Genomic DNA, 16,770 nt, shown 5'->3' with positions numbered 1-16,770 from the left:
GAAAAGCCAAACTGATGACCTAATTTTGACAGGAGAAGTAGCAGAAAAAATAGTGCTTACTGCTCCAGGATCGCTGTGTGGGACAACCACACAGAGGCTGGTGCCTCAAGACACGAGAGTTAGGCAAAAAACAATTTACAATTTACCCGTGTGCTGTAAAGCCAACAGGAACTGGTGAGCTGCAGCCATAGCTCTTGTGTGACTACAGACAAATCAAGCCCTTCAGCATTAACTGGAGGGGGGGAGGGGGGGTGGGCAGAAAAAGCAACAGCACCAGAAAGAAACATGAGCTCCAGCCCTGCGAGGTCCCGGCCATTTTTATCTCCAGCTGAGATCAACAGCATGTAATACCACGAGGGATGAGACAAAAATTTACTGCTCTTCTGTCCAAACAGTCACAAGACGGTGAGCTCCAAGAGAAGCTAAGAACTCACACCGGATTTTTTCCATGAACATTTATCCCCTTTTATAAAAACCTATGCCTTTTTCACTTGTTAATTATAGTTAAATATCCCCGTTCCTGTTTTATCTCTGTGCCAATAGAGAGATGCTGGGAACTGTCCATGCTGCCACGGAACGCCTCGCTGAGTGCGGGGCCCTCACCGCAGCCATGCTGCGTGAAGACGGCTCCTGTTCCGCGGAGCTCCCAGAAGGAAGCAGAGCCTAGAAAGGCAAAAGTCACTTGCACACCTTACCCAAGTGCCAGGTCAATGTCCCATCTACTGGACCAAACTGCCTCCGACGAAGTGGGTTTCTAGACCATGCAGTGTTTGTTTTTTAAACGTTGCTACGAAACTCACTTGCTCATTCAGATTTACACACTTTAAAGCAGGTGACCACAAGGCACCAAAACATTCGGACTCTCACAAAATCAAAGAACACACTGACATGGTTGCGCCAACATGCCTGTTTGCAAATTTCCTGGTTTCACATTCTTTGCAGCCTTTCAGTGCCAAGATTTCATTATTGCAGGAACAAGATGAGCCAAATTATGGGGTACATTAGGAATGGAGGCAAAGCAACACGTGGGTCTCCTTTTCTCCTCTACCCTGCGGGTTCCATTCCCATGAGCCGGGCACTCTCACTCAAGCCTTTATGAGCTCTAAAGGACAGGAATATTCTCAGTTTATATCTTGTGCCAGCTCACAAGGGGAGGATGGGCTGTAAAGAGGGCAGGAGAGTAAGGGAGAACCATCAAGAACATCAACTGCGTTACCGGTGTGTTGTGGGGTAACTTGTTTAGTATCAATAATCTAAACTTTTATTTTCAAGAGGTAAAGTGACCAAAAAGCCATGAGAACAGGTATTTTTAGCGGGGCGAAAGCCCCAAAAAGCAGCAGACCACTATTTGGATCTTTAGAAAAAGGCATAAACATGTTTTTAAAAGCGTAAACATAACAAGGGGCAGGGAAGCCTAATTTAATGCTCCCCCCCCCCCCCCAAGTTTACATGACGCTATTTGATAGCCCAAAGAAACAGATGAGAAGAAAAAGCACAATGTAAAATAAACAATCAAATAATAGAAACAGCAAGGAAGACAGAAATGCTGCCCGATAGAGCTGCCTCACCACAGCCCATCCCCAACCTGTGCTCCACCAGGGAGATGCTGTGTTTCTCCTGAGCTCCTACAAGGAAGAGGGTGGCCCAGGCCCATCAATCAAACCTTGTCACTAAAGAATTAATTCAGTTCTCTCATGGAACAGCTTTTTTTATAATTTTAAAAAGAGTGTGAGACCCAAAGCAAAACATTAAGTTTTAAAAGCTTTATCTATGGGTTCTGTGGTCCCAGGAGATCCCATCTTGGGGCAGTCTCTGTCACTTTATTCCTCCTTGAGGTGAGACAGATTGAGTAGATCCAACCCAGGACCAACCTGTTCCACTGACAGGTGTTCAAAACCCTCCAAAGAAACCACTGAGAGCACTTCACAGGACAGCTATTAACACTGCTACACAGTGGGAACTCCTAAGCGTAGACCTCTCTCTAGTCCCCAGACCTGCAGCCCAAGAGATGGGCTGGTCCTTCCCCTCCAAAAACTCTTCCTCCTCAGCAGGTTTTTTTTTTGTTTTTGTTTTGTTTTTTTTTTTTTTGTTTTTTTGTTGTTTGTTTGGGTTTGGGGTTTTTTTTGCACTGTTTCCTCAGCTGCAGGAAATTACACACTCCCAACTTCCAAAGAGGCACCATTGGCAAGAGCAGGAAACAGGAACGGGCTCAGCCTGACTGCAGACAAGAGCTGTCAGTGGATAAAACCGCTGAGGGTAGGAGAGCACTTCAGTTTCTAAACACCAGAGCATCTGCGCCAGCCTAAGCCTTTCTCTTACTGCTGACGGAGTAAACGAACCTTTTTTTTTTGGCGGGGGTGAAGGCAAAGGACACCAAGGTGGCAAACATTAAGGCAAAACACATTCACAAGTACAGCACAGAGCTTTGTGCTTATACAGTTTAAAGAAGTTCAAACAAGTCCTGACTAGGAAAGTTTAAGACTCCATTTGAAACATCGAGACTGTACAGAATGAGCCCTCCAATAGCAATGTAGAGAGTGTATAATTATTTCCATAAATCATTACCTTGGATAACAGTTTGTCAAATAAGCTATCCATTATGGCAACGAGCTTTGCTGAAATTTCAGCTATGTGGTCATGATAATCCTGTAATGGAAGAAAGCAGGTTTTATTTACTATCTAATGGCACTTGTATTCTTCAGTTGAAAAGCAGAACTTTGCGTTTAATTAGGAAATGCCAAAAGAATTACCTTTGTAATGTGGTCAAAATGCCTGAGCATGCTAAACTGCTTTGGCTGCAGTCGAGCTTCAAAATGAGCCCTGATAATGGGAATGTAGTGTACGATTAGCTGTAGGCAACGTGAAGAAAGGGCTGTAAATCCAGAAGCGAGAGACGGAGAGAAAAAAGAACTTCATTATTATGTGGGAAGAGTCATTTTCTATCTCCTTTCACACAAATAGCAGATCTGACACAATTTAACATGTTTCTTTTTTAAAAAAAAAAAAAAAACAAAACCAAAAACAAAACAGGAGGAGAGCATTTGTCTCCACTGGGAAGCCCCACCCAGCGAAGACACCAGACTAGGACCTGGCTATTCACACCCTGCTTCCATAAGATACGGGATAAGGGACTAATTTTACAAGAGGCTTTAAGTGTCTACTTGACATTTTGAGCCCCAAGCACAGGCAGACATCAGAGAGATCTCAAAAGATCTGACTCATCAGCCGCGTTTTCAAGGCATCAGTATTTCTCCTGCAGGAGGGGCGAGATAAACATCCTGCCCTGCTAGGGCTGAGCTGCCCAGAGCCTGCAGTGCCAGCACGATTCCCAAACCCGAGTTTTTCCCGTGTTTAACAGGGCCTGAGCAGGCAGCAGGACACACATGGTGGTGCCAGCGTGGTCACCAAACTGGTCAAGCTTTCTGGAGCAAAGACCTGACCCAGCTTTCCTCCGCTCCAACACTATGGCCCCTCAGGAGGAAACCTCTCCACCCATCCTCAAGCAATTCCCCTTTTTTAAAAGCAATTCCCTTTTTTTTTTTTTTAAAGGGATTCCCTATTTATTTTTTTTTTTTAAAGGGATTCCCTATTTATTTTTTTTTTTTAAAGGAAAGACAGACTGGTAATCGGGACACCCTGAAAAGTGGGAACTGCAAGTTCAAGCATCTGCTTCAACCCATCAACCAAAGGCTCTTAATTTCAGGAGATAGTTTAAAACTGCAGGGTCTCAAGTAGCACGTTAAGACATTTCTGTAGCACAGAACTGGGCTTTTCGGAGCAGGGAAAGCAGTCCAGATGGGGAACTTGGGACTGGCAATTCAGCTAATCAGCTGCACACTGAAAATGAGAGACTCTAAAGCCCAAGTCATAGTTTGGATTCAGCACACAGACACAGAGCCCTAAATTACCTGACTGCGCCGGGACATTCGGCCACATAAAAGCCTAATTATTCTATTCAGAGCCACCCACAGAAATGGTTTCGCGCGTTACTGACGTGCGGTTATAATCCGCAGGAGCTGTATGCGGACATGGCGTTACAGAATACAGCCCCACAGGGCAGACGGGACAGCACAGCTCAGCTAAACGCACAGGGAGAGAGGGGTTTGGCGGCATTCCTCTGCCTCCCACCCTCCAATATCAAGATCTGAACCCTAAGCAGCTTCCTGAGCGCACCAAAGCCACCTCTGAAAAAGTAACTACACCCTCCTGCAGTCAAAACATTTTCACGGAAAACCTGCTAGCCTATATATTTGTTTCCTTCATGTAACACAGCAAAGCTTCACATTTAAAGCCATCCAGTAGACAGCAAAGGGATTTGATGGATTTTAGTGCACTTCAGACTAGCTTTTATACATGTTTTACCCCCTAACCAGCAAGGTCTTGTCACCCTCTGTGTTCCATGCGTGGCACCACAACAGAAACATAGCTTATCGTAAATGTTTAGAGGGGTTTTGTGTTTGTTTTATTTTTTTAAACAGACAGGAAAACAAGCTTTGACGTTTTAAAGTACAGAAATCCATACCTAGGTTTTTTGTAGTGATTGTTTTCAAACCAACAACTTGTAACGCACCAGCTCCAAGGACTAGTTGGCAACTTCTAGAGTTGAAATACTGTGAGAAAAGAAAAAGAGAGTGAAAATTTATGCTGACTCTTTTAACAGCTACGCATAATCACAGTTTAGAAATATCATCAATAGAAATCTGCAAGATTAAACAGATTATTACAAAATAAATGAAGGCGAGTACCAGAATTTCGCATACTCCTTGCTACAGAGGAGTCTCCAACTGTTAACTAGTAAGATAAGAGAGCTTCTTCTCCACTCTCAGTAATCACTGGCCTGTAGTATTTTTTTTTGACTCAGTTTATGCTAAAGCACTCAAGGCAGCATTTCAGCACAGAAAAGTGGAAATACTGGGATTAAAAACAGTTAGCTGCTCGGTGATTTCAATTCAGGGACTAATTTTTGCCTCTCTATGAGACCTTTGGGTGAGGCTCCTCTCAGTGTGAAAGTCAAGTGACAAGTCAGCCTTGCTGCAGACCAGTGATGCACGGCCTTACTTTGAAAGCTGTATACAAGGATGGCTTTGTAATAGAAGTCTGTGAAAGGTACTCCCCAAACCAGGGCCTTGGGGAGAGCGAAGGGGAAGGATCTCACTAGTTTTGCTAAGTAGAGTGGACAAGTGTAACATCAGAATGGAAAATATCAAAAGAACAAGTTTCTGCTCTGGCTTTAGACCTTCCTCACCACTGATGTTAAAGAAAACTTGAAAGTGCTGAAACTCATTGCTGCCAAGGTGGCTGAATATATGTTTGTAACACTATAAAATACCGAGATTAGGAAATGCACAGAAGATGTCAAGCCATGTCAAAAACCAATTTTGTAAGAATTCCAGGTACAGCAGACGACTCGTGACCCAATCTTCCTAACTTGGTGCCAGGAGAAAAGAAGTTCTCATTAAATGCACGTAGGCCAGCAGGGTCTCTGGACAGTAAGACAGTTTCTGTTAGCATAGTCCGTCTTATTTTGGAATTCTGCTCCACCACTCAGCTTGAGACACCAGATACTCTAGACTGCCTTGGGTGATGCAGTAGAGATGGAACAGCCACTGCTGCTGTCCCCGATTCCTGCTCTGAATGGAAAGCAGAAATCCCAGGGCTCATGTTTGAAGAGAACCGTCTTGTTGACACTGAGGTGGGAATAGGGAGACAAAACCTATGGAAAGCTTGTGCCTTTCTCTTGCACCTGAAGAAAGATTCACAAGGAATTGTGACAAGGTTGCCCTGCAGATTGCGTCGGCAACACAGAGAGACTTCCCCTTTTATTGGGGGGCCACAATCCTGCTTCACAGGTCCCACTTCACAATAATGCAAGAACAAACCCAAAATTTCAACCCTCCTTGAGTAAAAACAGGCAACAATTTTTCTGGCTATTGCCTGGAGTTAGTCACAAAACTCAGGACCAGAGGGGATGCACCGTGAACACCACACCCCCACTCTGGGCTGCCAGAGTGGGGTATCCAGGGCCAAAAAAGCCAACCCAGACCTAGCGCCACCACTGAACTTGAGCTACGTGTGGCCCCCAACCTGAGAGAGGCATAATCTACTTTGCTCTCAGACAGAAGTTGGGATCTGAAACCATCTAACATTCACTTCATCTCCTCCTCCTCCTGAAAAGCAAGACCTTTTCTTATGCCTCCTGGTGGACTTCAGAAGCAGATCCACCGAGCTGAAGGCAGATGTATCCCACACAGCCTAAGCTCCTCTGAGCTATTTAGCTCAGGTTAGCACCAACTCATTGACTGCGCAGCAGACCATTAAAAACACGCTCTATAAAGGATGACAGATACTTGTACTCTCCCCTCTGCCTTTTGTAGATATCACTGTTACTGGATCGCCCGTTGCAGACAAAGCAGCAAAGCAGCAGCACGCCTGAAACATCAGAAGAGCAATACCCCCTCCTTGTGACTGCTTGGAGGAAAGCATTTCTGCATTCCGGCACTGTGGCTGCCAGCCCTCTCGTCTGCACCTGCTAAACAACTCCAGTAATCACGACTGCGGTTTTGTTCATACACTGGTGTTATTTCACTCTGGTTGCAGCCACAGTCCAAAACGACCTGGAATTTCATTACCTGGGAACACTCTGCAGCTTCCATCACAATAAAAACTAGCTTCTCGCTACCTTCAAAATTTGCTAGCTCTGACAGCTGTCAAACAAAAACCATAGTGACTTGCAAGGACACCCTGAGTGGCTCTTATTTTGCTCAAAGTGAGCTTTTGTTTTGGCTAGCTGCTCTCGTCACCTCTCCAATTGATGGCACCTCACCATCAGACGGGGAATACAATAACTAAACCGCACAAGATGTTTGAATATCAAGGAATAAAACACAAATGACACAGAACTAGAACAAGATACGGTAGAGAGAGAGAAGACAGAGAGAGATACAAATCTGGCCAGGTTTGAGGCATCTGCTGCTATTCTGCCTGCAAAAAGGTGCTGCGAGACTTGAGTGAAGCAGCGGCTGGAGATCAAGAGGCAAAGAGGGGCATGCCCAGTCCCAAGTTGACGGATCTGCCTTGGATAGAGCTTTTGAAGGGGAAGGTTTGTGGGTGAATCTGAATAACTGCAGGGAGGAGCGTTCCTGCATCTGGTTGTTCAGGTAAGAACTACCAACAGGAAGTTTATTTAAAGGTCCACCTCCTAGAGTGCGTTTTCCCTCCCTTGTCCCCCACCTTATGTAAAATATACTTTTGGAGAGTAGAATCTGCTCGTCTTTTACTGACTATGCTTATGCTCAGAACTCTAATACCTGACATGACCTTTGTGGGTGAAGACACAAGTGAAAACCTTGAAATAACTAAACTGCTAGGCTTTGGAGCCTATATATATATATGACAGTTTTAAGGTGCATTCATGTGCTCCTTCTATTATTGTTTACTTATATTACCTTGCAGTACCTGTGCTTTACCAGCTTTCCTCTTCTCCAGTGTGAAATAAATGACAAAAAGGTCCTGGTCTTTCATCATCTTTACATTTTACAACAGACGCTTCATCCCATGCTATTTTTCATGCTTCTACTGACTATACTTCTACTGGCTTGTAAAAACCAAGGGACTCATCTCCTTCCTGAATATAGATACATCTCTGTGGCATCTGGGATCAAATTGCTTTTTCTTCAGCAGCATTAATCCTACCCCCCAGCCTGAAGGACAGGCAGCTCTGACAAACACTACTAGATGGGATTTCCAATATTCCAGGTGAACAAGAGGAAAGACAGCCTTCCCAGAGTTAATTCACACAACAAACTGCATTTTTAATGCACTTAGCTTGAAAGGTCACCTTACGGCACAGTAACAAACGCAACCATTTCTCAACAATTCATATCATTTATATAAAATCATAAAAGCACGTGAAGCATTACAGACAGTAAGACGTGTTCTCCGTGCTAAATACCCTTGATTGGCACAGACGGTACATTTGGAGTCATACCTTCAGTAAATCAGACAGGCGGGTAAGCATGTCAGTGGCAATGGAAGGAATGTTATCCACACACTGGCAGTACTCCAGGATTATTCTTATTAACAGCAATACTGTCCTACAAGAGAGGAAACAGCCAAATGTCATCTCAGTGCAGAGAAGACGTTGAAAAAAAAAAAAAAATATCAAACACAGGCCAGTCACGTTGATAGAAAGCCACCTAATGCTAGAGATTACAGCATTAAATAAATCCACTAACTGATCTAAAGTAGAAGTAAAACGTAAAAGAAGATATACATAAAGATGGTTATGAAGAATACCCATTCCACAGGGTGGTATGTGGAAAAAAGTACTTAACATATATGAGAGAAAATCTCTGAGGTTCATTGGTATAACTCTTTAATCTCCAAAAACGCTACTGTGGAACTAGAAGTCTCCATGCAGGTCTTGGCAGGGGACAAAAAAAAAAAAAAACAAAACCAAAACAAAAACAAACTCCTTCCTTATAGTACTGTATAATTGCAGCCAACTTTGAGCAAATATAAAAAATCTACAGAATGCAGACAACAACCACCACTGAAAGGAGGTAATGAATACTAATACTGTTTGTGAATACTGTCACAGAGAAGACAGCTGTGAACAACCAGCACCAAATATTCAAAGATGCTCAACACCTGTAATTTCCCCTGAATTCAGCAGGCACTGGAGAACTTGGGAACTACTGGGTGGAATTCAGAAGGCTCCACAAAGTGCAGGTCCCTCTGAATTCAAATACACAGAAGGCAGGAAAACTACGGCAAGATCAGACATTCAGAGTAGATATTCTAACATTTCAAAAAGTTACATCTCTTTCTTCCTTTAGGCAGTAGAGTGCAGAAAGGTGATGAACAATCAACTGAAAATAAACACCTGGAAAGTTTTTGGGGTACATCTAGGCTTTTTTTCATTAATGCATTTTATTTGATTAAATACAATGAAACTGTGCGTAGAAGCATGTAGAACTGCAACAAATTATTTGCACCAACAGGAAGCTGACAATTGCTTCACAGAGCTAAATATGACAAGTTTCAAATTAGCAGAGATGGATTATCAAACATGTTGCCTATCAAGCAGACTTTATCCATTAAAGCATGTTCAAATGCTCCTACTCAGACCTGAAATGCTCTTTTGCAGTGATATCGGCTGGCTGGCACAGAAGTTCTGAGACATCAGCTTCTGTTTCTAATTGAACAGAATCATCATGAAGCAACTCAGAAAATGACAGCTGGTCAAAGACATGATGTAAATCACAACTTTTCAGTTTGGGGTAAATTGATGTTAGGACTCTGGGGAGTGATCTCCAGGTTTTACTCCCTCTCCAAAACCACTCTCATGTATATTTAATGCTTAAGCCTCAGTCTTTGGAAACACAGCGTGCTTTTAAATGAAAGGAGTATGTGAGTGTTATATATTTTAAAATGCCTTTGATATAACCAGCTTTAAGAAACTACTTTCCAATCCAAAGCAATCAGGCTACCAAGAAATAGTATATGCAGCTTCTGAGATGGCCCATATCTTATTTCTTATTCTGAATAAGATAAGCAATCCTTCAGTAGTGGACTCATGTATTTTGCTGGAGATAACCTATATTGCAAGAAATAACAACAGCATGCTATGATGCCAAACCTGTATTTTCATAACTATGTGTTTTCATGAAACAATTGGGAAAAAAAAACACATTCAAATGAAACAATAAATTTCAGCCTAGATATTCAGAGAAGAAACAGCTTTTTAACATCCAGAAGAGCTTGCAATGTTTTGTAACTGTTTGGGAACTGAAGAGAAACTAATCTGTGGAATGAGAGGGGTTTCTTTATTTAAATAAGATTGCTAAAGCTGTTAGTATTCATCACAGTTCTACTCCAAAGTTCTTGCCAGCTAACCCACTGCTAATAGAAAAGAGTGCATCTTACCCAACTGTTGCATATTTTTGTCCTTCAACAATAAGGAATTCAGTTGGCTTTCTTTCTTCAGTAGCTAGACATTTTAGCAAGAAAGGAAAAGGGATGAGTTGAAGTGAAAACAAGCACAAAAAAAATGCTGGTTTCTAGAAATACAGTGTTCGTTTGCTAAGACTTGACAAAACCCACAATCAATCTTTGCAGCACTGCTCTCTTTTACAATTTTTATTACATAGTTGGTCACCCATCATAATTATTACAACCCGTAAAGTTACTTTATTATCTACCGGGATCTTTGATCAAAAATCCCCTGAAGTCCCACAGTCATTATGGATTTGGAAACTTCCAATACAACAGGTAACAAATAGAGTAAGAAAAGCAGAAAAAGTCACTAGGTTTTCTACTATACATTCTCAAATGATTTACTGCGTATATTAATATTTTAGCTTCAAACAACTTCTTCCTCAGGCTTCATAGTAGAAGCTCTTACTGATGCAATTTTTCACGCTAAGTTTGATGCCACCAGTTTCTTATCTTCTTGAAGGAAGCTGCAAGAGCTTATTTTAAGAGCAATGGTCGATGAGCACATTTTGGTTTCATTGGAGTAATTATTGCCTAATACGCCCTCTGTCTCCACTATACTCCTTTTGTGGGGTTGGGGTTTCTCCACCATGACATTACTGTATTTTCTTCCTTCTTGTTTATCGCCATTTTCTTTCCCCTCTATGTATGATTTCCTCCTGTTCTAGCTATTTACACACATTCATCACTGCAATATTGGATGAGAATGCTCACAAGGTAAGAACGCATCATGCATTCCCATCTTGCACACGGGGAAATAGGGCACGAGGAGAAAAAAGGGACTTGCCTGAGGTCAAATGAGGTTTCTATGGCAAGGTAAATAATTGAACGTACACGAGTTTTCACTTCCATGAGCAGCCACATAGCATGCTGCCTTTCATTTGAACCGGCAGATGAAGTTGTGGGAATACTTGTATAAAAAAAGTAGCTGTCTCCCTGTGCTAACACTTAAATGGGTTTTCAAAAAATTAATAAATACTCTTTTAAGGTGAGCACAAGAACTTTTAACACCAGCAACAACAAAAATTAAAAAAAAAAAAAAAAAAGAAAAAAGGTATCAACTTCCTTCTCATCCCCCAGAAGACAGCGAGCAACCAGAGATCAAGAATGACATCGGAATGTGTCCATCAACATTCAATAGCAGCACTTGCTGATAATAAATTCAGTTAACAGTATGACTGCAAGATACACACCTGCTGTTTTTTTTTCAGGGAGAGAAATTCTTCCATCTGACACCGAATCGACAAGATCCTGAAACTCAGCAGGAACTTCAGCTTGCTTCCAGCGCTCATTGTCCAAGAGTAGGCTAGTTATAAACACAAAAGAGAGGAGGCTGAGAAAATGAAATGCCCTGTCTTCACACCTCTCCTGCCTCTACTGCTGTGGAATCAAAACTACAGTATTTTTTAAAAAAGCCACTGGCTCCAAATGTTATGTTATTCATCTTCATTAGAAAGAGGTACCCAACAACTGGCAGTAACGAAACAGACAAACACCGTGTCGGCCTAGAGATCTCACGATTTGTTCATTCAATCTATCACAGAGGACAAAAGACTACACCAGGCAATAAAGATCCTTATGAGGTCACTGCCACTGAAGTAATGTGTAAATACTGGAATCTTAGGAGCTTTTGAGGGATGAGAGCAAAAGACTTGATGTATGATACTGGGAAGGCTGTTCCACCAGTGTTTTGTTGTTTTTTTTTTTTAATTATTGTTTTTGTTGGGAGGTTTTTTGGGTTGGGTTTTTGTTGTTGCTGGTTTGGTTGTTTGTTTTTTGTTTTTGGGTTTTTTTAAAGTTGGGAGTGAATTATCCTGAAGTTACTTAACCCGAGACAGAGCAACCCTGCCCTTCAATGTCAGTCCTGAGTGCTGACAGCTATTACTGTCCTTATTTAGATAACTGTAGAACAACCCAGTTTGAAGAAATTAAGTTATGAAAACAGCAAAAAAATCTACACCAATTGAAAATAATTAGCTTTTAATAGTTTTTTTTTTTTTTTTTTTTTCACCCTCTGCTCTTAAGTACAACTGGCTTACTAGTGTTCTAGGCAACAAAAGATTGTGTTTGCCTGGCATATGGTTGATAAAATTATTCATGTAAGAACACAAAGATCTTCTACCCAGAGATACCTTAGTTTCGTCTTCCTCTCCTCGTGGAACCTATTCACAAATCTGTTGGCTTGACTCTGAAGTGCTCCTCGCAAGGACATACTTTTCCTGCCGCAGATCTGCTCAGTATCTAAGATGAAGCCTTCCATCAAGCGAGAAAGGGCAACAAACTCATTGGAATTCAGCTTCTCTAGGAAGCCATCCTATATGCAAAGAAAACCATTGTAAGCAGACATATGACCACAAAAATTCAGAGATGTAAAGAAATAACTAGTCAGCGTGTCTGAGGGCTACTAGTATTTTAAGAAGCACATTATTTAACCCTACATGGGACAGAGAAGGCAGATCGCAGTGCAAGCCGCTACCTGGTCGTAGATATGCGTTCTCTGCATGGAGCTTCAAAGACAGCAAGAATATTAAAAAGAAAAAAAAAAAAAGGTAGCAGAAACCCACATTGCCTTACAATGACATATGTTAATGCTTGTGTGCCCTGGGCATTCACATCAAGCGCCCGTAGCGGCAGGAAGAGTTACTTAATTTCCAACGAGAATGCCATTTCAGAACTCTCACTCATTAAACCAGTAAATTGGGAGTAAATTCTTGTAAAGGATGAGACACCACCAGCAGCCTGATCCAAGCTCCTTACCTTTGCTCTTGCCATGAGGAACTTGACTGAACGATCATGGCAGATATCAGAGGCATTATAAAGTAACTCTTGAATATTGTTTGCCAGCCTGACCAGTTCCAGGTCAGTCAGCTTCACGTCATCACTGATCCTACAAATGACAGAACCAATTGGATGAGCATCAATTTACAAAAAAAAAAAAAACAACCCCACAGTATTTCTGCTCACAGGTTGAAGGAGGAAAGAGCCTTGCAGCAACTGTCAAACGCAGACAGTCAGTTAATCAGCAAAGTCACTTTGTACAGATGGGATCTTCTACGCTGCTGTCAATGTCACGTCAGTCCCTGTAACAAGGAAATGCACAACTGCAAATCCTTATATTTTGTTTTAAATCTACATTCTAATTGCTATCAATGGTCTAAAAGAAAACACGTTATAGCCATTACTAATACAATAAATATTATTAACATTTACTGAGCTAAAATTTATCGAGCTCCTGTCACACTTGAGCATCACAAGCACGTGACAAATAAACCACAGTATTTTTCTTCCAATGCAAGTATAAGGCCTAAAATGGGTAATTTTACACTCCCCACCACCTTAATCTATAGGCTGTCATTCTATTAGTTCTTTAGACTGCAGGTTCCTAAACTGGTGCTTTTTAAAAAAAACTTGTGATTTGTCCACTGTTTTGAGGCTAGCACCTAGCACAGCGCTGCCATTCACGTAATTAGTTAAGATAACGATCTTTTGGTCCAGTGAGGCTGCTCAAGGGACTGATGATGGGATGAGAGGAGAGAGAAAACCCAGAGCAGCAACTGGGCTAACACTGTTGTAACTATGTAATTTTATTAGCCTGCTCCAAACACAGAGCAGAGGTGCAAAAAAAAAAAAAAAAAAAAAAAAAAAAAAAACAACCAACAACAAAACACAGAAGAGGGATGAAGCGAGTTCATTTTAGAACAAAGCTGTGCAACCAGCCTTGGAAAAAACTTCATTGCTCAAAAGATCTAGCCGGGTGGTATATTTTTGGCAAACTTGGCAAAGCGCTCCAGATCAGCTCGGATCCAACCCCCTTCCTTGCTCCTCACTGTAACACTGGACTCCTCTTCACATTGCGTTTCTCTTCCAGCGTACGACAGATGTTTGGACGTAGAGAGGCCTATTTATTTTACATCCATCTCCTTGTGATTTTTGGGGGGGAAGGTCTCTATCAAAACTCACAGTTGCTTAAACACACAATTACATATATTTGAGTACCAATCAGCTAGAGCAAGCAGACTACTTGCTATCTTCCATCTTTCAGCAGGGTAACAAGTGGTATTTCATTTTTCCTTTGTAGAACTCTGTATCCAGACATGCTGGCTTTTGAAGTGGCTCATACCTGCATCCCACACACACAGTACGCCTGGTTCTTTTAAAAAGGTAGCTCTGACTTCCAGCCATAAATGAGGTATGCAAAAGGATGCCAAGAAGGTTCCAACTCTGGAGTCTGGAGCACCACAGGGCAGCGGTGCCTACGTTACTAAGATGGATTTATTTAACCACGCAAGTTGAACAGTTGACAATGAACAGCAGATTTTTCTAGAGAATTTACTCAAGGTGTATTCCATGAAGCCAGCTTAAAAAAACCAAACAAACCAGAAAACTTAGCCATTGGGCACGTGGACAAGGAACAGAGATGCTTCTGCCTGCTAAAGTCATGAAAAATAACGTCTGTCATGTAGGCTGGACTTGCATCTCTCCTGCTCTCCACGGAAGCAGGCTCCCCAGTGGAACAGAGGGAGAAGGGGCCCTTTTCTGCAAGAAGTGACACGATGACTCCACACAGAGGTGAAAGCAAAACAAATAAATGAAACAAAAGCGAGCTGGGGACAGCGCAGTCTGATGGCAGTCTCTAGGGGTGACGGTGGAGAGCCATTCCGCTTCGCTTACCTAGAAAACCACATTCCTCCAAAGCAATTTTTGTACTGTATCATCAGAAACAACGGCCTGCACCTAACACCTTGTTACCGACATGTTGCAAAGCGGAGACAGGCAGCGTGTTTACTCACATCATCTCTACTCCCCCTGGAGTAACAGAAGACGATGTCTGCTCTTTGCTGGATGACGAATCGGTAGTGCACTCCGGTTCAGAGACCGAATCACTGCTACAGGGCTCACTGTTCGGGGAAGTGTTTCTTTGAGAGGTAGTGTCAGCTGCTACAGGCGGGAGGTCCCCTTCACTGAACGCATCGCTTATAAACATGCCTTCATGAGTCAGGTAAGCCACTTCTGTGTCCACTGTACTGTCTTTAGCGGAGTTCTTTTGTAAGGTGTCCTCCAGGTCTCTGGTTTTTTGGTTCTTGTCTAGAACCAAGAAAACCACGCTACGGATAGTATTTAACGTTGCCTAGAATCAAATATAATTTTTATTACAAAAAAAAAACCAAAATGCTGCACAACCAGCTTGCGCTAGAAAGAGATTTTTTTTTACCCACAAAATTAAACTAAATCCTGGCTTTATTTTTGATTGTGTAATTAGCATTCGGAGGCAGATCCATCTGTCCCTGACGGTAACCAATATCAGATGTTTGAGAATGGTGAAAGAAACCTCATTTGGAGCAATCTAACACATACAAAAGTTCTGTCCTAATCCCTAGCAGCCTGAAATGGATGTAATCACACAACAAGAGGTATTATCTCCTTCCCACTGCTCTCTTTGTTAGCAATAATAATTTTTGCCCTGGGTGCTGATATTCACATATCCTTCCTTCAATCAGAAGTTTGAACTCTATAGGCAAAACCAACACCTTAAGACTTCAAATGGAAAGCGACTTTGTTCCATTTCATGTCTGAACTATGTGAAGCTCTTGGTAAATGAATGCCTTACCTTTATTCTCTTGAGGAAGATGGTAAACTTAGAAAAAATATTCTTCAGTAAATCAAACCACTGAGGAAAATTCATCATCCTCATCTGGTCTGCAAGCCTGAAAAAAGAGCAGTATTCAGTAAACAGCAAATGTTTACTGGCCATGAAGCTTACTAGCACACAAAGAAAAAAAAAAAAAAACAAAACATGCTTTAAATAGAATTCTAAATGTGTAAACTATGTAAACTTTTATCTGGCAGAACAACAGACATCACCTGAACAACAGTCATGATCAACACAATATATGCAAGTAGAATGGGGAAGGAAGTATATAAAAAGAGATCATATAAAAAAAATAAAAGCCTTACATTTACCATTTAGTTTTTTCCAGGGCATAATGCTCTTTTCCCCAGGATAAGTATATGTTACTAACAAGGGAGGGGGGGTTAATAACATTTTCAGAAGTCATGGGAAAAAAAATTGAAAACAATTAGATTAAAATATTTTGCAAGCGTTACAAATGCTGTGTTATTAAGTCCATTTTGTTGCATTGCAACGAGACCACTTGTGCTATCAAAGTGCAAGTCAGCTGTTTGCGGCAAAGGGCAGAAAAGTCATTGATAGAACAAAAGTTAAACTCTGTAATACACAGTTAGGACTCAACTGCAGAATAGTAAACATTGGAGAACGGTGATCAAATATCCAATGTTTAAAAACGACCCTATGCCCAGTCTTTTCCCAATCTGAGTATGAATCACGCAGATTCTGCCACTCGCTTTGCTTTATCAGCTGGTCTGCTTTTATTATCTTAGGGTAATCAAATGAATCATAGAGATACAGAAAAACAGAGGCTGGCACAGGTCTCTCGAGCTGGGACCTCTGTAAGTGCCTAGTCCAAGCCCTGCTCGACACAGGTCCAACTAGATCAGGTTGTACTGGGCCCTGCCCAGTCAAGGCTCGACTATGTCCCAGGACAGAGATCCCACAGCCTCTCTGGACCCCTGTCCCAGTGTTTGGCCACCCTCATAGGGAACACATTTTTCCTAAGATTCAACTAGCATTTCTCACCTTCCATCTTGTGCCCATTGCCCCTCGTCCTTCCCCTGCACACCGCTGAGAGGAGCCTGGCTGTCTACAGCTCCACTATAACCCTCCCCAGGGGGTAGCTGTGGGCAGTTCTCCCCTCA

At 42.0% G+C, this 16,770-nt stretch overlaps 1 protein-coding gene across 1 annotated transcript in view; it reads right to left on the bottom strand.

Annotated features, from left to right (window-relative positions):
- VPS54 (VPS54 subunit of GARP complex) overlaps positions 1–16,770 on the bottom strand; it is a 42,878-nt gene that overhangs the window by 5,644 nt on the left and 20,464 nt on the right. The window contains exons 10-19 of the mRNA XM_082480535.1: positions 15,605–15,701; positions 14,787–15,124; positions 12,754–12,883; positions 12,129–12,310; positions 11,190–11,302; positions 9,928–9,991; positions 7,988–8,093; positions 4,523–4,610; positions 2,751–2,872; positions 2,566–2,646 (exon numbers count right to left, since the gene is read on the bottom strand). Of these exons, the coding sequence (XP_082336661.1) occupies positions 2,566–2,646; positions 2,751–2,872; positions 4,523–4,610; positions 7,988–8,093; positions 9,928–9,991; positions 11,190–11,302; positions 12,129–12,310; positions 12,754–12,883; positions 14,787–15,124; positions 15,605–15,701 (1,321 nt within the window). The remainder of the gene's footprint in view (positions 1–2,565; positions 2,647–2,750; positions 2,873–4,522; positions 4,611–7,987; positions 8,094–9,927; positions 9,992–11,189; positions 11,303–12,128; positions 12,311–12,753; positions 12,884–14,786; positions 15,125–15,604; positions 15,702–16,770) is intronic.

The sequence above is a fragment of the Vanellus vanellus genome, assembly GCF_965231255.1.
Source record: "Vanellus vanellus genome assembly, chromosome: 3".
NCBI classification, from domain to species: domain Eukaryota; kingdom Metazoa; phylum Chordata; class Aves; order Charadriiformes; family Charadriidae; genus Vanellus; species Vanellus vanellus.
The sequence above is the reverse complement of the archived record's forward strand: the minus strand, read 5'-3'. Positions and strand labels throughout refer to the sequence as shown.